The sequence below is a fragment of the Genypterus blacodes genome, unplaced genomic scaffold (genome assembly GCF_046128005.1).
Source record: "Genypterus blacodes isolate CSIRO-AG114 ecotype Tasmania unplaced genomic scaffold, CSIRO-AGI_Gbla_v1 ptg000073l_1, whole genome shotgun sequence".
Classification (NCBI taxonomy): Eukaryota; Metazoa; Chordata; class Actinopteri; order Ophidiiformes; family Ophidiidae; genus Genypterus; species Genypterus blacodes.
In genome coordinates, this window is record NW_027466883.1 from 1,447,116 (window position 1) to 1,469,777 (window position 22,662).

At 40.8% G+C, this 22,662-nt stretch overlaps 1 protein-coding gene and 1 long non-coding RNA gene across 4 annotated transcripts; both read right to left on the minus strand.

The window, feature by feature from the left end:
- Positions 1-275: 275 nt before the first annotated feature.
- Positions 276-7,661, minus strand: LOC143006267 (uncharacterized). 3 transcript variants are annotated; one of them, XR_012964240.1, is made up of 3 exons: positions 7,323-7,661; positions 2,474-4,334; positions 276-1,876 (listed from the first exon to the last, which is right to left on the minus strand). It is a non-coding gene; the product is annotated as an uncharacterized LOC143006267 (long non-coding RNA). The 3 variants fall into 3 exon arrangements; XR_012964239.1 differs by having other exon boundaries at positions 2,474-4,404; XR_012964238.1 differs by lacking the exon at positions 7,323-7,661 and having other exon boundaries at positions 2,474-6,092.
- Positions 7,662-17,036: 9,375 nt separating this feature from the next.
- On the minus strand, positions 17,037-18,382 carry LOC143005989 (uncharacterized). Its single transcript, XM_076157291.1, has 2 exons — positions 18,294-18,382; positions 17,037-18,099 (listed from the first exon to the last, which is right to left on the minus strand). The coding sequence occupies exon 2, from the start codon at positions 18,088-18,090 to the stop codon at positions 17,209-17,211; it is 882 nt and encodes a 293-aa protein (XP_076013406.1). The 5' UTR covers positions 18,091-18,099; positions 18,294-18,382; the 3' UTR covers positions 17,037-17,208.
- Between the last annotated feature and the right edge of the window lie 4,280 nt (positions 18,383-22,662).

Genomic DNA, 22,662 nt, shown 5'->3' on the forward strand with positions numbered 1-22,662 from the left:
GTCTGTAGTTTAAATAACCATTAGAAGTTTTTTTCCATTTGTCTACCAATCAGCCATGAAAGATAAACAAAAAACTAATTTCAGACTTTCAGCCTCAAAAGTTTTTCTAGATTGTCGTTTCAGGAGATTTGGTGAATTGCAATGAAAAGTAAAGTAAAAATACTTCCACATGTTCTATTCATACTTTACATATGATTTAAATAAGGAACAATTTGTTGATTTGAGGAGGAAATCTGTTTTGGGTTTTTTTGTTTGTTTACTTTTTTCTAAACAGGTTTTATTTTGTTCTCATTTGCTCCTGAATTTATTGATGTACTTATTTTCAGTACGTATCAAAGACAAATGTGGAATTTCCATTGAAAATCTGGTGAGAAAACTGAGCAGAGCTCATGTTCACTTCTGGGTTGTTTTTCAAAAAGGTTTATGGAGGCCGTTTGAATTATTGAATTATTTCTCTGAGACAGAACTATTCTCATTGGTTCAGTTAAACCTGCATTGGTAGAGTCAAAGAAAACAAGCGTGCTAGTTACCAACCTGGCAATGTACCTTACTAAAATACATTTCCACTGTTTAAAATTATGGCTAAATGTCCCAAAAGCAGGAATTAGCTTAGAAAAGTCAGAAAAGATTCATGAAAGGTGTGCGTTCTAAAATCTTAATCTCTCTTGGGGCCCCTTCTCTTTTTGTTTATGTTATGTCACAGCTTTCAGATACTTATGTTGCCATCAAGTAGCCAGCTTGGGTTAAAGGATATACAGCTGCAGTGTGTTCATGTTAAGAGGCAGCTCAACTTTGCTCTGCTGTGAGGAGGGACTTTAAGCTGTGATGGCCGCACCGGCCGCTACAATGACCGGCCCCAGGTTGCTTGAACCTGGTGAGCCCCTGTAGCCTGTACGTAGATCTATGACATAGTAGATCTATGATATAGTAGATCTATGACAAAGTAGATACACAGGTTATGTGGAGCAGTCAGGTTCACACATACGGAACAGTGCACAAATCTATTCCAGCCACTGTAACGATCCAGCAGATTTCATTGCTTAAAGTCACTGTTATCACTGCTCAGTGCACTAGTGGCTAAAGTGGGTGATACAAGACAGTGCAGAAACTCCATTACAGCAAAGCTGTAATGATTTAGTCCAAAGCTTTAGCAATGATTTCACATTTCCTTGCTGCTTTTTCATTGGGCTTTGAGTTGCCATTACAGTGTTGATAAAGGGTTCCTGCATTATTAACAATGTTTACCTTTAAATCCAACTTTAGCACGGGCAAATTTAATTTGGCCCCACTCACTTCAACCATTGAGATTATTTCTTCTTAAAGGGAAATTGTTTTGGAACTACAATGCATCTGCATTTATAGTAAAAGCGCAAAACACGAAACCGATCAGACTAAATCGTGACGACCAACTCTCATATGGGCACTCAAACACAACAGCACGCAAACACACACACGCACATTACATGTAATAATACAAATATACACACAAATCATATTCCAGGATCACATGACCAGCAACAACAATGGATTCAAAACAGGCGAGAAGACAGCAAATACACCAGCATATATCACACTCTAAGAGAACCAGCACAGAAAGATTCCATCAAAAGTGCAACCAAACATTACAACCTGTACAGTGACCGCTGAGTGGAGGGACACAGAGGAGCTGGTGGAGATGATAAGGCAACATGTGGCAGATATTTAACTTTCACAAACATCTTGTGGAGAGACTGAAGGAGCATCTTGGGCTGGAAGACATGACTCCAGGCAGGAAGTTGTTACTTATGACCTCTGCAGCCAAGCGGCACCTTCAAAGTGCCAGATCGGTGTGACTGGCACTCAGGTCCCGACTATTCTTCAGACGATTATTTTGTTCCTAGAATGGAAAGGAAGTGTAGGTTTGTTGGTGAACAATAACAGCTTAACCTTCACTTATGTTGTCTATTAAGTGAGAAGTTTGTGTACATTATTATACACCGCTTGCACTTATGTCCTAAAATCAATGTCTTTGACATTGTAGGAGTTAACCATTTTTAAATGTTGTTACAGTAGAACGTTCCGAACAACACACTCCTGTTATTCATTTCAGTTGATTAGTTTAAACATTAAAGTATGTGATATTAGTGTGTGAGGCTCGTTCATGATGTCACTAGTGGTTTTACAAACTCGTCAACTCATACATGTGACATGGCTGCCTGACAGAAAGAGAGAGAGAGAGAGAGAGAGAGACAGAGAGAGAGAGAGAGAGAGAGAGAGAGAGAGAGAGAGAGAGAGAGAGCAACACAATTGCCAGGAGATCTATTGGCAACACTGATTTGTGTTGGCCATGAGCCTCCCACCAGCTCTCAATTGTGCACATAAAATGTATTTGATATCTAATTGTAACACAGTGGTGATTTTATGGATTCAACCCAGATAAACCCACAGAGTGTATTTGATCCGGGTTAAAATCAGAAACTCTTGGGTTCCTTACTTGATAATGGTCGCTGGCAGCCTTGTCCACCACGTTAAGAACCCCCAGTGAGCTGGCTCGCTTCATGCTGCACCCAGAATAGTCACATGCAAGATGATGTCAGTGAGGAGCAGGGATGAGGGGTCAGAGGTCAGAGGTGAGGGGTGGAGAGTGTGTTTAGCTCAATGGAGATTAAATTTGTGCTGGTTAATGCCATTGTGAGATTAACACAACGGTTAGTTTCACTGCTGATAGATACTAAAAAGTGAATTATACCTGTTCACTTTAAAACCCCACCATGTAGTCTGATGTGCCACTGGACTGATTATACACTTTTTCATTGGTTAATCAAACAAATGTTTTATTACTTAGCCCATTTAAAACATTCATAAAGTTGTTCTTTAAAATTGTGTGATTCTCTGGAAGTATTGATAAAAGTTAAAATCATAAAATGCATCAAATAAAAAATAACATACAGTGCAAATAAAAAATGTATTCATTCAGTGATGCTTTGAGTGATTCTTTGATATGAAATGTTAGGCCCTTTTATTGAAATGTATCAATTATTGACCAATATTTAAATACAGTCCATAATTGTCCTGTGGCACATTGCAGCAACACATTTCCAAGAACACACATTTTCTGTGTCTGAACAGCTTTTCATGTTATGTCTGTATGATGTTTTTATTGACCTGCATGAACTCTTCAGTAGTATTCATATATTGTTATCCGTCAGGTGTAAGTGGTGTAAACATGCACTCAGTATTCATGTGTGGAAAACGAAGCTACTGCAGAACATGTCCACTTTCACTGGATATTCCAGTGCATCCAGCTGTGTTTTGAGAAAAACAAAAAGCTGGGTTATAAGGAGGAGTAACTGATGTTTTTCAGTTTTATGGACAAAAATAGATTTGATCGACCATTAAATGATGTTATTTTAGAGGAATTCAGCTGATTCAACTGCGCTCAATTTACTGATGGAGAAGATCCAAAATCTAGGTTCATTTTGGACAAAATGACAATTTCATCCAGTGTGAATGAAACTTTCCAGAATCCTAACTTTATGAAGTCTCTATAATCAATAAAAGAAAAGGGATGTACTCACTTTAAGGTCTTAAATGGACATGTTTGCAGTGCTTTACATTTTAATTGACAAATAAACACTCATGATGCTAATGATGATGATGATGAAGAAGGAGAAGACATCATCACTTCATCATGTAAAGGAGCCAGAGAGAAGTGCAGCACAGAGAAGGAAACCAAAAGGAGCGCGCACACACATGAGGCATGCAAGTACATTCAAATAAAAATTTATTCATAAATAAAAATCTAACACAGAAGAAAATTCCAAACCAAAGGGCCATGCAGACAAGCACTTCCAAGTCAAATGCACAAAGAAACAGACAAGGATACAATTCCATCACATGAATGAGCTGTAATTAAAAATGAATTGAAATAAATAGTCTAAGGGCACAAATGTAATAAATAGCTGCAACTATTATTGGTTAAAACAGACAAAGTGAGTTCCAGAGGCTGACCAACATCAAGGCATTCCAGAAGCACATATTAGTAGGTTTGCTCTCCTCAGAGATGTCATCAACCACAACATGAACGTGTGGTTTAAGTTATAGTTGCATCCCTCATGTTTAGAGTGTAATATAGAAGTGCGTGTGCTGACACAGGTCCTGAGCTGCCCTGAGAGCTTTGCTTTTGATTGGTCATTTATCTCTGCAACATGTTGACATGAACATGTAATACCTCTGAATTCATCGGTCTACACGCATGCGAGCGAGACTGGAGAGCCAGTGTTTGGCCAGCGCCTGTGGATGTCACCAGATCAGACATGAAGGTCTCGGCCAATCAGAACAAGCTTGGAATGAATCTAAAAACACAGAAATGTAGGCTCTGAGTTTGCTGAAGGAGCCACTCCTCTTCAAGGAGCCTGTGCCGTCCTGATGGAAGACGACATAAGGTTACACTCACACACACACAAACACACACACACACTATAGTCACAACAGCCTGAATGCAAATACACACCCATACAGAAACATATAGAATACATGTGTTTTAGTGTTAGACCAACACTAACAAATCTAACTGAGGCAAGGAGGGACTTCAATTTACTTTGTAGTCTTACTCACAATTTATGACTGCGTTTCAATATCCAGTAAGGAATGGGCTCAAAGTTCCACACTGCATTTCCTATTTAAAGCAGTAGTGTTTGTGTAGTGGGCAGAATCAGGACGTTTATAGGTATTGCTCCCTCTGCCTCAGCTCAAACTCCTCAGCTGCTCCCTCAACACAAGCCTCCCTGCATGCATGACATGGCTACATGACAGCGGCCAACAGCAGGAGGAGCCAGAGAGGACAGATGTCTTGCACTGATCTCTCATTGTCTATCGATTCCTCAATTATATGCCCACTGCAACCTTAATAACACATTTACACAAATCACAAGTTAGTCAAACACTAAAACACAGACACACACTGGTCATATCAGATGCAGTAAAGCAGATGCAGGTCCATCTACACATCAGAGGATTTCTCTCAACATTGTACTTTCATAATGGGCAGACTAATCTACTGTAAGTTGTGTTTATATATATATATATATATATGATTATAACACCTGAGCCTTGATCAAAGTGTTAATGTCGATTCAAATCTAAACAGATCTGACAGAACATTTAGAACCAATAGCTGAAAGAGAAAATGACCAAAAGGTGTCATTAACGTTTACATTCAAAGCCAAGGTGGTCAACTTCTTTCTTGAACAGTGTGAACAACTGAATGAGACTTTTTTTCATAGCAGATTTGGGTCACCTGTGTATTTGATATCATATCTAATATTCAAGCTGCATCTTTCTTTCATTCAAATCAAATCTATCCAATCTTTGGCTATATGACAATTATGAGAACACTTGGATCAATATTCCAAATGAATTAAGCACATAAATCAATGGCTTCATGTTCTTGTGGGGTTATTTTTGTATCTTTCAAATTCATGTGTTCAATATTTCTAATACCGGTCTATGTGAGAGGTCAGCAAGTGGCGAAAACCCTGCATCTCTAAACAGGTCAGGGGTCAGATTGACAATTGTTCAATACTATGGTCACAATATCATCATCATCCTCATCATCATTCTGTGTGTTGGCACCTTACAGCCCAGTAAACATAACCATAGAAGACAGCTACACCAGAAACAGAGATTCACAGAGATGTAAGGAGATTGTACTTTAGTTAGATGTACATGGAGAAGCTTCTATCTATGTTAAGCTGGAGGAAACATACTGTATGTCAACACAGCAGGTTTCAGACTAATTGCATGAGAAATGACAAATTGCATTTATATTCATGTGAACCAAGACTGAGACCAACTTTAAAAAACAGGGAGTTGACCTAGAATGTGAACATTGGTAGTAGCATCTGTATTTCTATACGGCTAACATTTGATATGATTACAATTTATGGCAACTATCTTAATTTCTGATATTATCCTAATGCAATATTTTTTTGAACTTTAATTATCCCAAATCCCAAACGAGATCAGTGAAGCTAATCTTGTGGCCTCTGACATCAATGCTCTCGTAAAGCTTTTACTGTCTTTTCTGGCAAACATTCTATCTAGTTTGTGATAGAAGTTAGATAGAAGTTCTTTTAACACACACATTTTAATGGGTGAGGCTGTATGGACACAGTGATGCCGGCACATCTGTTGGTTCATCTAACATCAGATCTGATGTCTAAACTGGTACAACAGCAACCAACTTCAGTTCTAAAAGGCAAGAAGTTGATTTTTTTTCTTCCAAAATATATGTAATCAACAACTGATTACATTTAAAGACAGAAGAAAAGCATTTAACACTCCATCTTTCAATCTGTGTAAGGCTGCAGTGTCATTTCTGTCAGGCTCAGCTCTTCTTACTATGTACGTCAGAGACCAGGTTGGTAATCCACAGTGTTTATACCTTTTCAGAATGCCTAAAGTGGTGCAACCTTAATGAAACATTCTCACTTTGGGACAGGGTATGCGTTGGAACTCGGTGTCTTCTGTGTGTTTTTGGAATCACTACATGATTCAATAAACCGGAATCTGGAATATCAGTGGCAGTTTAGTCATTATACTGTACTTCCCCTCGTCTTCTCAGAGGGCAGGCACAGAGATGGAAAAGAGATGAAGAGAGCTGGAGACAGAATTGAATACACCACACACTGTAGCCTTGAGCAGTCTGTACATGCATGTCCTCACTTGGTGTACTTTGTCTCAAAAAACTGATTAAGCATAATCACAGAACGCTTTAAATTTCATCCATGTACTGAGATTCCTCCACGTTTACCTGAACTGCATCACAAACACTGATGTTTTGGGCAGCGTATACACAGAATTATCGGCACTATGAACTATTCTTACAATTTCCAAAAGGCATAATGGTTGCAAGCCCACTCAGTTTACGAAGGCACACACACACACACACACACACACACACACACACACACACACACACACACACACACACACACACACACACACACACACACACACACACACACACAAAGACCACACTAAGAGAAAACAGGCAGTCATTCAAGTGAGCAAAGAGTTAAGGTTTTATTAGAAGTTAAGAAAGACAAACAGTAAGATGCACAGGCAGGACAACAGACACAAGATTAGTACACAAGATTACTCCCCCACGATGCTGGGAGTTGCTCACTGGCTGATACATTTGTCTTCACCTATACAGTCTTGTCAGATATAGCTTCTAGAGCTGTCAATAGTTCAACTGTCTTTTTCTAGATATTTCAGTTCCTCAGCAAACTTTTCAACAAAGACCTCTGCATCTATCCAAATAAAAAGAATTTACAGACCTGATTTGATTCCTGTTGAGTTGGGTTTGTGGATCTCATCACCCTGCTCCTCTTCCAAACAGACTCTGGCCTCTCAATTCTCCAACCTCTCAATTCTCCCCTAAGCCTGTGCGGTGGAGGGGAGGATGTCTTTATTCAGGAGTCCCATTGCACATTTTCAGGTCCAAACTTGGAAGGACAGCGGAGATCTTGAATTCCGACTAGAAGGACCAAGTTGTTTGGAAAATTACTTAGAATCTTTGGTGGGAAATTGGCTTTAGTGGATAAGGTACATTGAAGCTTGAATAAGGGGAGGCAGTAGCTCAGTGGGTAGAGATTCCGCTTGGGAACAGGAGGGTCGCCGGTTCGAGTCCCTGCCAAGGTGCCCCTGAGCAAGGCGCCGGACCCTCAATTGCTGAGAAGTTCATTACAAAATGACAACAATGAAAAACAAGGTGTAATTGGCTTGTGGAGGCTGAAAAACTGCATTATCAAGTGTTGTTGAGCAAGTGACTGATTCCCAAACTGCTCCTGATGTGCCAGCTTGGTGCTTGCATGATGTGTGTGTATGAATGGGTGAATGTGAGGTCATTGTAAAGATAAAAGTGCTACATAAGTACAGTTCATTTACCATTATCTAAGGTCTTTGCCCCAAGTACTTACTTAGCACTTTTATAAGTTGAGTATATTTAGTATAACAGTACAGTAGAAGAGCGTCATCCTGTGTGATGCAGGATTCAGTGTTAGAATGACTTTGAAGTTGTGTAAATGTAGCATCCCGGCTGAATGATAGTCTAGGCCAGGGGTGGCTTACCAGTCCAGCTCAGAGAGCCACAACAGAGTGTGTGATTGAGTGAGAGACCGGCCCAACCTATAATCAGTACCAGCACCAGCATGAAGTGGCCTGTAGGGGAGACAGAGAGACAACAGCGATGATGAATGATGGTTCACTTTACTTTAGTTTGAATAAATTCCTAAGTAAGAGCTTAAGTAAAACTAACAGAAACTCCATTACGGTTTCACACAATGAATATTTTGTAGACAATAATCTACAGCCGTATAGCCATGACACACAACAAAATGTAAAACATGAATCAAATGTGCAATTAAGACCAATGACATGATGTGCAATGCACTCATCTACACACTTTTAGCCAAATCATTAAAGAAACATCCCGGTGCAGCAGCACAGGATACAAGGGGCGATACCAACATCCTTAGGGTTAATCTGTTGTAAAAGACCGACTTCAACACCAATTCAAACAAACACACCTTTAAACCTCACAATCATACACCCACATGCATGCCCAAAAATTACAAGAGCGTTTTGACTTCAAAATAAAAACTTGCCTTGACTTGAAAGGTGAAAACATTCCAATCATATGAATAAAGATCTAACAACAGGTGTGGTTTTCTCATGAATCTTATCTCCTCAAATTTAAAGGTGTGTAGCAGTCAATGTTATTGCGATATTGAATCAGACTGGATTCATTGCAAACTGATCCACTTTTCCCATAGACATGCATGAGAAAGTTCTAGCTGCTGACAAGTGATTTCATTCTGTAACAGAAGAACTGATACTTGGTGTGGCACTTTCAGGGTCAATCGTTTAGGCCGTGAAAGTTGAACCCTCCATAACAAAACATTCACACCACATTCAGTGTAAATTGGAGATTTAGTGAAAAGAGCCTGCTCCTTAATGTTAATATGGGGCAACATAAGTTGGGGCGGCAGTAGCTCAGTCCGCTGGGTCGACAGCTGGGAACCAGAGGCTCACCGGTTCGAGTCCCCTGTGTGCGCCAAGTAAGCAGACTGGTAGCTGGTGAGTTGCCAGTTTTGCAACTGCCAGAGCACTGCCGAGGTGCACATGAGCAAGGCACCGAACCCCCAACCCACCAACAAATGGCTGCCCAGCACCCTCTCTATAAGGCATGTGTTTGTGTGTGATATGTACGAGTGGGTGCAAGAAAAATTTCAATTGCATGTAACTTGCACGTGAATTGCATGCAACATGATAAATAAACTTAATCTTAGTCTCATTTTTCTACATCTCTGCTTGGCCCATTGTTTTCCTTTTTCTGTGTCAAGTGTGCATGCCGTTGGCACACTTGCATGCGATGTCAGCGTGGTTTGGGACAGGAACCCTTTCTTACCTGCAAGTGTTGTCCCGACATTGAAGACAAAATGAGTCCTCCACTGTCTGCAGATGATCTTCACTCCTAACAAAAGGCCTGTTGACAGTAGATTGTGCTGTAGAAATAGAAAGCTGCCTCTACAAAATGTGTCGGCCAGCTGATGATCCAACAATGTCTGTTGAGTTGAAAGTTGATTGTGTGGAATCAGATATGTCGCCAGCCTTTACATGTCAACAATCTATATGCTGCAGCACAAACAGAGAAGCTATTTGGGAATCCACTTTAATAAGTGAATATACACAGTATGGAGCTGTTTGTTTGACAAAGGGAGGCCTGATTGAGCAATTAGCAAAATAATCTTAACACATTGGCACTTTAATGCAGCTGTTGAGAGCATTAATGCCACTCGTATGTCAGCCTGTTTCCATTTCACACTTGTAAAGCAAAAAGGAGCAACGGCTGAAGAGGCCTCATGATGACTTGTATACTTTTTGATTTTTATGCAGCTTTTTTTTCTCCATCAAAAATCTCATTAATCGTTATATTACGATTAATGTCTAAAATCGTTAATAATACTCTCACATCAATGAATGACTGAGCTGCAAGGTATTTCAGGCTCAAAGGTCAAGCTTCTTCCAGCTTCTTCAAGCTTCTTCAAGCTTCAAGGTACTTTATCCACCAAAGCCAATTTCACTCCAAAATGCTGTGCTCCTCCCCAGCTTACCTCAGATTATTAGATTTAATCAAAGCTTTCTACGAGTATTGCAACTTTCTGAATGTAGTAATCTTCTCTTACAGCAACAATAACATCAACAGAGATCAGCAGATAGCATAAAGGGACTCGCACACAGATAAACATTCTGATACCACACGTCCGTGTTGTACATCTTCCAAAACATTTTCTTAGTTTTGGGTTGCTGCTGACGTGGTGATGTTTGTGGGAAGGTATCCATATGTATTCACGATGGAGCAGCACACTGCCAGTGTGGCACGTTCTCATAACAGTGAAGGAGATGACGAAGGAGATGATGGGTGAGACCATCAACTACACTGGTAAGATGCAGCAAATACGAGTATTTGTTTGAAAATCCAAAATATCCCTCTAAGAGGATATTACAGAAGCATTGTATGTTTCCACATTCTGATCGTCCCACAGTTACTGTTTACTAAGTAAACGCCTCAAAGTAAACTTTACTTTGAGGTGTCTGTAGTTTATTGATGTGAAAGGATGTAACAGGGAATCCATGAGTTTCCAAGGAATTCAGTCTCCTTCAATGTGGCAATACCTTTACTGCCACACACCGTAAACTTTGAACCCTAGGGATGATTAACTTTCTTTAGAAATCCACACATCTCACAAAAAACTCTTTATTGGCATCAGGTATGTCTTCCTCATCCTTTTTCATCCTCCTTCTCTTCACCTTTTCCTTTCGTATAAGAAAACAGATTACCTTAGTACTTTAGCTGGCATTTCATCAAACTGAAGTAGACGCCTGTTATCGCAAGGCAGGGCAATTTTATTTATATGGCACATTTCAGCAGCAAAGCAATTCAAAATGCTTTACAATAAAATAAGATAAAAGTATCAGGAAAAGAAAAGGACACTTAGACACGATTAAAAACAGAAAAATGTAAAGAAAATAGAAAACTAGTTTCCCCCGTAGTTGTTTTACTTTGATTTACGTCTCGTAGGTTGTTTTGTTATACACCTTTAAGTCCCGGTTGCTTGCTTATTTTGAATAAAATACCTTTTCTTTCAAAGGATTTCCATTTTATCTCTGTTTTGAATAAGATGGGTGACCTTCTCTGGTGCTTTAATGCACTCCAGTGGCCTCCCAACATCTTTGGCTCTATTGTTGCACTGCATGGTAAAGCTAAGGAAGTCATGGCTGCGCTTCCCTCGCAGCACAGTCCAAAGTACGACTTGTTAAAAGCTGCAAACTCACACTCATACCACATAGTGCCAGAGGCCTATCTGCAAAAAATTTCAAACCCTCATATTACACAGTTACTGCAATGAGGAGTTACTGTTTGCTCCTATTTTGCCAAATGGATGTTTATAATCCATCTGTAGTCATTTTGCAGATCTCAGCATGTACACAGTAATTTTCTTTTTCACTCAATTTCAGTTTATTTTACTACAATACATTGATGAATTCAAAATTGTGCAAATTCATACGTGCTGATATTGTGCTCACACCCATAGTCGACATTGATGTCACTGAAGATGCAAATGCTGAAGCTTCAAAGTTCACCCATGGTTGGGAGAGAGTGGGCTGTGATCTGAACCCCGATGTATGTGGAATGTGGATCCACACCTGAGTGAAGAGAGAGAAACAAACATTTATTTGGGATGTCACTGCCACTTATGACTTTGGCGTTGATGCAGACAACTCTAGAAAGGTAACATTGGTATGGATGAAAATGTGAGCAGAGATGCAGGTGGAATGAAGAGCTTCATCTGGTACCTTCAGACCACTGACCCTAAGAAGAGACTATAGGAACTGGAAGCACTGATGATGAGTATCAGTGACACGCAAACGCTTATCAGCATCTGAGGTTTGCCTCTGTGCATAGGTTTTTGTCAAAAAAAGAAATAACAAGATATATATTTACACAGTATTTACATATATACAGTATATGTGCATAACTGAGTTGCATGTACACAGAATATGTTTCTGAATATTTCAAGCAAACTGGATAGAAACCCTCCTGCATCGCTCACTGACACGCTGTGCTGTACCACACAAAGCAGGAGGAGGGCAGTGTTGATACACGACTGAGGCTGTCGCAGGCTGTTCATCACAAAACACAACTCACTCACAATAAAATGTTTTCTGTGGACAGCAGCTCATTCACACATTTTCATTCAGATTTGCCCAACAGTTTGAACAAAGATGGCTGAGATGATTTATTGTAATGAATATTTTACTAAATATGTAAACCATTAATTTACAATGAAGTAGTTCTACTTTTATTTTTTACTTGATCGGAAAATTATCCAGTGACTCCATCAATGAATTCTCCATCTTGGTCCTCTATCAGCCCTAATCCAGCAGGTTTTCTATCATACCATGTTCTGAAACGCTTCCACCTGTTACTCCAAGTTGCTCTCAGGAACTTGGACTATCAGGTGGTAACATGGCAGGACAGAGATTCTGCTGGATTAAGGGCCCACTGAGGACTGGGTTGAACAATTATTAATGATAAACTGTGCATCAATGATTGCAGCTAATTGCACACAATGAATTGGACCACAGTCCAAAACACGATAGACACACCAAAGGTAATATTGGAAGGCATCATCAGCACGTTTCTGACCCTGGATTATAGGAGGAGCCATTTTGCAGAGTGGATCTCTAATAAGTGCTGTCATGGTACCTTGAGCAGCATTCTGCATGCTCTGTTTAGCAAGGGTTAAACTCTCCACATACAGTGAAGGCAGACGGCTGCACTGCTGCTTTAGTTCCTGTCCTCCTTCATTTAGCCCGATCTGGCCCATTTGCCCCCATATTGTCACCATGCTTTACAGCTCATACATCTGAAAGCATAGGGACATATATTTATTTATTTTTTATCACGTCATAAAATTTAAGAATGTACTGAAAAAGGTTCAAAGTTTCATTTTATCTGAGCCATTGGCAGATTTGTTTGCGTGATATGAGAGCGACACAGGTTCTCACTGAGAATACGCAGGCAGGGTTCTGCAGTAGCAAGGTGGTCTTTGAGTTGGTCTCGCCATCTTCTGTCCATTTTTATTAAGGAGCATCCTGAACCTTTTCCACCTCAGTGGTGAGCAGCCAACCACAAGCACAAACAGAAACTCTCCTGGTCTGGTTTCCCACACTTCTCTCTACTCTGTTTCCATCCTCTGTTTCAAGATTCATGTCATTCTATAAATCAATCCAATTCCCATTTTAGCAACTTCATTTTTGTGTGATATGACTGTTTTCGCGTGGTCATCATGGAAATGATATCTCCATCAACAAGGCAAGGGTTTACATTATAAATGATGAGTTTGATTGTTGTTTGGAAGCTTCATTTTATATGGAGGAGGAACACTAGGTCCTATAGTCACTAGATCCAGGCTATACCAGTCATTTAGAATGTTCTGGCCCTCAAGCACATGGAGCCCCACGTGCTCCACCCTGGTCACTTTCATGCCACTGTCTGTTGGCATCAGCCCTATGCCTAATTTGAACACAAGGTCCCTACCCAGAAGATTTGGACACTGGAGCTGTCAATAGTTCAACTGTGCTTTGTCCTGTGGTTGATCTGACTCACTCTATTTGACTTAAGCAAATGTGGTAACCCTGCCTATTGGCAGATATTACAGTGCTACACGCCCCAGAATCACACAGAAAAGGTGCTGCTTTTCCTTGATAATTCAATCTTATGTCAACATTCTCTAAATTTAAAATGTCTCTTTCCTCTCTATCAATGTCAGCATCAGTGTCATGTGTATGTATGCATTCAACATGACCTGATTCGTCGTCTGAGTTGGCAGGTGCGGTCATTCATGCACTCCAGGGTCCCCCTCCTCCTCCTCCTCCTCCTCCTCCTCCTCCTGCAGCACCGGCCCTCTGTCTCTTTTCTTTTTTCTAGATATTTCAGTTCCTCAGCAAACTTTTCAACAAGACCTCTGCATCTATCCAAATCAAAAAGAATTTAAAGACCTGTTTTGATTCCTGTTGAGTTTGGTTCGTGGATCTCATCACCCTGCTCCTCTTCCAAACAGACTCTGGCCTCTCAATTCTCCAACCTCTTAATTCTCCCCTAAACCTGTGCGGTGGAGGGGAGGATGTCTTTGTTCAGGAGTCCCAGACCCCCCAGTCCCCTTTTTTAGGTCCAAACCTGGAAGGAGAGCGGAGATCTTGAAATCCGACTACAAGAACCAAGTTGTTAGGAAAATTACTCAGAATCTTTGGTGGGAAATTGGCATTAGTGGATAAGGTACATTAAAGCTTGAATAAGCTTGAGTAAAAATGGACATATTGCATTGAAAAATGACAATAAATTAGAAAACATGCTTGAATAGAAATCATTTCACCACTGAGGTTAATTTGTTCTCACGATTCCTCCACTTAGCACTCTGTTTCCACTTTCACAACACAAAGCTTTTATTTATTTATACTTAATGTTTATTCATTCTGAGTCCTTTCTGATAAGGCTATTTTATTTTTTAACATCCATTGTTTTGAAGCCAAGGCTTTTTTTTTTAAGCTGAAATATCAGAAAACGAGAGAAACAAGAAAAGAGATGAGTTGAGAAATGTGCTACTCCTACAACTGACTGAGAAGTTCATTACTAAATGACGACAATGAAATACAAGGTGTAATTGGCTTGTGGAGGCTAAAAAACTGCACTTTCATTCAAAGCACGTCGCTGTCATTACTGCAATTTGTTGATTAATTTATAAGACTCATTAAATGAGAGGTCGATTTAAAGAGGCTGGGTATCTGGACTAGTGGATCCAGAGGACAATGATCCCTTCCCCCTGTTAGGCAACATACTGAGTCATGACAAACTTTGACCGCAAAGTTAAAAACCTAAAGGCTGTTTAAAATGTGGACATGCCACGATAAGCAAAGGGTATTTCTCGGAGATCTTCCAGAAGCAGCAGCAGTGACACAACACACAGAGGACGATCAACATCAATCAGTTCATGTTTTTCAATCGTGTTCAAACTTGTAATGGAGTTCCAGATCTCTCCAGTAGATGTCAGCCTTGTACTTTCTGCTATGATCAGACTGAAACATGTGGACTCTCTCTGACTCTGCATATTGATCAGAGCTCCCAGAAGCATAGAGCAGCAGACTGGAGTGAGAGAAACATTACGCTGCTTTTCACTCTGCCTCTCTGGTTTTAGTGTGTTTATGTGACAATAGAATGATTGACAGATTCTCTGAAGGTTTGTCAACAACCTGAAGTTTGGAGTCGATATGTGGACTTTTGTTTTGATGCAGTGTCCCATCTGATGAAATAGATTGATATCACCACTGTGTCACATCAGTGAGCTAAACTGACGACAAAACATAGAAGCAGAGGCAAACTTCAGATGCTGATAAATGTTTATTGTTTATTGTTTATTGTAAATTGGAGATTAAGTGAAAAAAGCCTGCTCCTTAATGTTATTATGGGACACCATCTTTCTACATCTCTGCTCGGCCAATTGTTTTCCTTCTTCTGTGTCAAGTGTGCATGCCGTTGGCACACTTGCATGCGATGTCAGCATGGTTTGGGACAGGAAACCTTTCTTACCTGCAAGTGTTGTCCCGACACTGAAGACAAAATGAGTCCTCCACTGTCTGCAGATGATCTTCACTCCTAACAAAAGGCCTGGTGACAGTAGATCGTGCTGTAGAAATAGAAAGCAGCCTCGACAAAATGTGTCGGCCAGCTGATGATCCAACGATGTCGGTTAGTTGAAAGTTTTTATTGTGTGGAATCAGATATGTTGCCAGCCTTTATATGTCAACAATCTATATGCTGCAGCACAAACAGAGAAGCTATTTGGGAATCCACTTCAATAAGTGAATATATATAGAGTATGGAGCCGTTTGTTTGACAAAGGGAGGCCTGATTGAGCAATTAGCAAAATAATCTTAACACATTGGCACTTTAATGCAGCTGTTGGGAGCATTAATGCCACTCGTATGTCAGCCTGTTTCCATTTCACACTTGTAAAGCAAAAAGGAGCAACAGCTGAAGAGGCCTCATGATGACTTGTATACTTTTTGATTTATATGCAGCTTTTTTTTTCTCCATCAAAAATCTCATTAATCATATTGGAGATGGGTGAAAGAAATCGCAGTTTGACTTGCGATTCGGTTACTTCAAGCGCTATTAGGATACTTTAACAATCTAATGTAAACTTCTTATGTCTATGTTTCATCTGCTGCTAACAAGCATTTGTACTGTTGAAGTGTCCTTGAGCAAGATGGATGCTTCTGCCAAATTCACAGTCAATTCTGGCACTATAAAGTATATATTTGTCACCAGTCTTAACATTTCACAATAAAGTAAAGTGTATTTTTCTCACATTTTCCAGAAGTTCACTCACAGTTGGTTTGAGTTGTTCCACACAATCTTAAACAAAAGAGAGCAAATGCTGTGAACGTTGGATAATGAAGCAGCAGTGACACAACACACAGAGGACGACCATCATCAATCAGTTCATGTTTTTGAATAAGAAGTTCAAACATGTAATGGAGTTCCAGATCTCTCCAGCAGATGTCAGCCTTGTACTTCCTGCTATGATCAGTCTGAAACATGTGGACTCTCTGACTCTGCATATTGATCAGAGCTCCCAGAAGCGTAGAGCAGCAGACTGGAGTGAGAGAAACATTACGCTGCTTTTCACTCTGCCTCTGTGGTCTTAGTGTGTTTATGTGACGAGAGACAAGAGAATGATTGACAGATTCTCTTAAGGTTTGTCAACTACCTGAAGTTTGGAGTCGATATGTGGACTTTTGTTTTGATGCAATGTCCCATCTGATGAAAATAGATTGATATCACCACTGTGTCACATCAGTGAGCTAAACTGACAACAAAACATAGAAGCAGAGGCAAACTTCAGATGCTGATAAATGTTTATTGATCAGAGAAAATCAACAGAATGAATGGATACAGAGTAATAATCATTCCATGGTAACATTGATTTGAATTGATTATAAATGATGACACAATGTCATAAAGCAAGTTTGAGCTCTGGTTAAAGCATGAAATCATTGTGAGTGCAGAACTCAGCCAGCATGAAGACTCTCAGCTCCTCAGGTAAGATAACACAGGAACTCAGGGACGCCCTCATCTCCTGCATTCAGATTCCCCTTAATGACACGGACACCAGCCGCCTGGAAAGGATGTTTGGCGCCTGGGTTGACAAGAACAGCGGTGGCCTTGATGGGGTCGAAACATCCCTCTCTCTTGGACCACAGGTACACCTTGTTACCACAGGTTCCCTCGTTGAGATTAACAGGCACAAGAGTGAGCTTCTGCTTCTGATATTGCTGATACTCATCATCAGTGGTTGAGATCTCCAGTTTGTGTAGTCCCTCCTTGGGGTCAGTGGTCTGACGGTACCAGATGAAGCTATAGATTCCACCTGCACTTCTGCTCACATCTTCATCCATACGGATGTAACCTTCCTTAAAGTTGTCTGCATCAATGCCGAAGCCATTGGTGGCAGTGACATCACAGATGTATGTTTGCTTCTCTCTCTTCACCCAGGTGTGGATCCAGTTTCCACCTACATTGCGGTTCAGATCACCGCCCACTCTCTCCCAGCCATGGGTGAACTTTGAAGCTTCAGCATTTGCATCTGCAGTGACATCAATGTCGACTATGGCAGTGTGGTAATCTGTGGAACCTCTGAAGTACCAAAGGTAGATGTCGTCTCCTCCTGCTCCAGCATTCAGGTTTTTAGCAATCTTGGTGTATCCTTCCCTGATCAAACCAACATCCATACCCTTCATGAATGTGGTTTGAATCCTGGTGATTGCTCCACAGTCACCTGTTTTGTACCAAAGGTAGATGTAGTTTCCTCCTGCCCCTTTGTTCAGATCAACATTGATTTTCTGTAAGCCGTCAGCACTGAATTCTTCCTCCTCTGATTGATTAGTTGACACTTTGAGTTCTGTGATGTACTTGGCCATGGTGGATACCTGGATCAAAGAAAAGATTAGGATTTAAACAATGAGACATAAAGCGTGACCCTTGACTTTTCCCAACCATGACACATGGAAATATTTTGAAATTATGAATGTTACACCAGGAATTAATGAAAACTGAACACTTTTGAACAGAATTGAACATTCATTGTTCACACGGCATGAAAATTAAACTTTTGCAAACTTACCAATCTGCTGACAGAGAATGTGAGGCTCTGGAGAGTTGATGTCTCAGTTGAGAGTTGATGTTACTGATGAGAGTTGATGTCTCTGATCAATTCACTGAGACTCACCTGGCTTTTTATATTGATGCTGTACATGACCACTGGAAGAAAAACAATAACTGCTTTGATTATTTAATACCTGCTTTTCCTCAAGGGGGAATTTTGTGATGAAGAACACTTTTCCTCATTGGCACAAATGTCAGGAAACACCTCTTCAAAACCATGTTGGTATTGTAGCAGCTGGCAGACCGGTGCTGGTGCAGCGTTGGCAGAGTTTGATTGTCTATTGTTGATGTCGAGTTGATGTGTCTGAGCAATTCTGCCAAGTTCATCGAGACTCAGCTGGCTTAATATATTGATGCTGTACATGACCACTGCAATGCAACAGAACAAACATGTTTGATCATTTAAAACCTGTTTTCCCATAAGGGGAATTTTGTGATGAAGAAAACTTTTATTTCCTCGTTATCAAGTTCAGCTACCTGCATTTCCTCAATGGAAAAATGTAGGTTGGCTCATATCGCATGTCAGGCTGTGTGTGTTTGTTTGAAGCTGCAAAAACCACCATTCCCACAATCCCCTCCAAATATGCCAGTAGTAGTTCAGGGGTGGTGCATTGCATGGGGTGCTTTAAATTTCGTTCAAATAAATACTTGATTAGTATGTTCATTTTTTATTTACATTACTGATGAACAAATATGGAGGCCAAAACTACATTCGCTGCGTCTTCCGTCTGGCACAAATGTCAGAAAACACCTCTTCAAAACCATGTTGGTATTGTAGCAGCCGGCAGATCGGTGCTGGAGTAGCCTGAAGCAATATCCATATCATAGTTTACATATAATCTGAGAGTTTGATTAATTAAAACCTGCAGCTCCTGAAAGGAGAATTTTGTGAAGAAGAAGAATACATTTATTTCATGGTTGCTGTGATGTTGACCGACTCGCATTTTCCTCAATGAAAGAATGCAGACTCCATACTAGCATGTCAGGGTGTTAAAAGAGAAGTTGCTCGAATGGCACAAGTTCCAGGTTTCTTTATCTGAAGTGTTTGCCTGAGCACCTGCTCAAAAAGGCAAGAAATACATCAATTTATTAATGCACGTAAGAAAGGTTCCTGAAAGTAACACTGAATTGGGGGCTGACACGATTTGGTTTTATATTTTGTTTGGTTATTTCTGGCTCTGTGCTTTGCTGTTATTTCAATTTTAGATCATTTTCCCTGCTTCATTTTGTTTTGGTCTATCAGTTGCCAGAGCACCTGTACAATTTTACTCTTGTGAAGCAAAAAGGAGCAATTGGTGAACAGGCATTTTAATTCTCTGTAGTGTTGAAGAGGCTCATGGTGACTTTGATACTTTTTGTTTATTATGGGAATTCCTTCTTCAAAATTTTCATTTATCATTTGGTGACGGTTCAAAGAAAATGTTTTTCTTTTTTGTTAAACTTATGAGCTCTTAAGCTATGTTTGATTTAATTTTGTCAAATGTTCTTTAGTATTCAAGTCAGTCATATGAATTCAAGACGTGTTTCAGTAGATGGACTGCAAACTTAACGGGATGGACTCTTTGGACCAACACAGTAAGGTTTGGTAATGTTGTCCAAACTTGCCTTTATTAACATGAACACCACAATTCCCCTGTTTGTGTCTTACAGAGGCATGGTACCTTCACCAACTCCAGTGTAGAGCTACAACTGTGGTGATTCCATTTGTATTTGTCATGATGAAAAGACAATTACCTAAAGTAAGCTCTCTAGTACCACAGGTACACCTTGTTACCAATGGTTCCCTCGTTGAGATTAACAGGGACAAGAGTGAGGTTTTGGTTTGAAAGTGCTGATACTCATCATCAGTGGTTGAGATCTCCAGTTCCTGTTGTCCCTTCTTGGGGGTCAGTGTTCTGACGGGACCAGATGAAGCTGGTAGTAGTACAGGTAGTAGACAGTCAATGTCACTGAAGAGAGTTGATGTCTCTGTTCAATTCTGATCGGTTCACTTCGACTCAGCTGGCTTTTCACATTGATGCTGTATATGACCACTGCAATGCAACAAAACAAACATGTTTGATCATTTAAAACCTGTTTTCCCATAAGGGGAATTTTGTGATGAAGAAAACTTTTATTTCCTCGTTATCAAGTTCAGCTACCTGCATTTCCTCAATGGAAAAATGTAGGTTGGCTCATATCGCATGTCAGGGTGTGTGTGTTTGTTTGAAGCTGCAAAAACCACCATTCCCACAATCCCCTCCAAATATGCCAGTAGTAGTTCAGGGGTGGTGCATTGCATGGGGTGCTTTAAATTTCGTTCAAATAAATACTTGATTAGTATGTTCATTTTTTATTTACATTACTGATGAACAAATATGGAAGCCAAAACTACATTCGCTGCGTCTTCCGTCTGGCACAAATGTCAGAAAACACCTCTTCAAAACCATGTTGGTATTGTAGCAGCCGGCAGATCGGTGCTGGAGTAGCCTGAAGCAATATCCATATCATAGTTTACATATAATCTGAGAGTTTGATTAATTAATTTGCAGTTCCTGAAAGGAGAATTTTGTGAAGAAGAAGAATACATTTATTTCATGGTTGCTGTGATGTTGACCGACTCGCATTTTCCTCAATGAAAGAATACAGACTCCATACTAGCATGTCAGGGTGTTAAAAGAGAAGTTGCTCGAATGGCACAAGTTCCAGGTTTCTTTATCTGAAGTGTTTGCCTCAGCACCTGCTCAAAAAGGCAAGAAATACAACAATTTATTAATGCACGTAAGAAAGGTTCCTGAAAGAAGCACGTTCATGCAAAATAGCCATACGAAAGGTTTCAAATTTGGAGTTTGCCGCAACACAGATCAATACAGCACCGGTGCAGAATAAATTGTAACTAAGATGACACAGAGGTCAGATGCTCATTGTAGGAGAGAAGACTGAAGTGACAGAAACAAAACAAAAACACTCCAAACATGCATCCAAACATTCCACACGCAGATTTGCACGAGTGTATAGCTGCTAATATGCAGTTGAGGAGGCACATTTATTACATCATTATGTACATCATTGCCAGTGTGACAGTCTGATGCTCTTATCTTCCAGCGTTGTCATAACTACATGACAGAACAACCGGGGATTCCCAACTGGGGCTCGTATGTGATCTTTGGCTTGGTCACTCTGTTCTCTGGTCTGGCACTGGGACTGGTGAGTTCTTACCACACGCCTAACCAATCCCAGTCCACAGCGGCTCTGGGTTGAATGTTCTTAGAATGCACATCAAGCGTAAGCAGTCTTTACCACCGAATTGACTTGAACTTTTGTCGTTCTCCCAGTTATTGGTGTTCATCGCCGATTTTGTGTTCCCGTCTCGCCGGTTTTCCTCTCCTGATTACTACCAGAGTGAGTTCCAGATGAGTATTCTACATTCTTGAGTTTCTCTTTTGTGTATGCATGTATAAATCACTGTGATGCTACTGGCTGTGCAGAGAAACACGCAACGGAACAGTCGAGGTTGATCCAGGAGCAGGAGGACGAACACGAGGCGGACGCTGAGGAAGACGATGAGGAGGAAGAGGAAGAGGAGGACAGGGACCAGGAAGAGGTATGGAGGAGGAGGAGGAGAGGGTCCCCGGAGGGCCGGCCAGAACCCAGAGGACACGGATTGCCAGACGAAGCGCTGAGGAAGAGGGTGTTGGGCAACCGCGAGGAAGAGGAGGACACCTAGAGAGCCTGCTGGGAAGTGCAGACGGCCGTACCCCTGTGAGGGCAGCGCTGTGACGTCAGCGGAGTGGGAGGAGCCTTGGTCCTGAGCAGCATTGTTTACAGCCCCGACCCTCTGGCGGACCCCAGCAACACCTCGCTTCTTCCCTTCTCTTTCCCTCCCTCCACCTTTTGTCAACGGGAGCAGTTTGGACTCTCACCACTCTGCACGCCTGACCAGCAGGCCGCACCCGCAGGTGCAAACACTCCCGACACCTGGTTCACTTTTGGAAACACGCGGCCCGGCTGCGGTTTGGCCGTGAAGTGTGGCTGAGCTGGATTTGGCAATGTTGTTTATGCTACTATGCATTCTTTTTTTAATAGTGTGTCATCATTTGTTGATCTGAATTATTATACAAGGCTTGCGTTTGAGTTTCATGTTGTTTTATTTCCTAACACAAGTGTACGTACTGGTTATTTTATCTCCCTGCTGCTGTAGCTACAAATCCCTTATGCCGTGAAAGTTGAACCCTCCATAACAAAATATTCACACCACATTCAGTGTAAATTGGAGATTTAGTGAAAAGAGCCTGCTCCTTAATGGTATTATGGGACACCATCTTTCTACATCTCTGCTCGGCCCAATG

Bases quoted from the DNA above. Each gene is read 5' to 3' on its own strand.
- LOC143005989 (XM_076157291.1), bottom strand. From the start codon at position 18,090: ATGGCCAAGTACATCACAGAACTCAAAGTGTCAACTAATCAATCAGAG.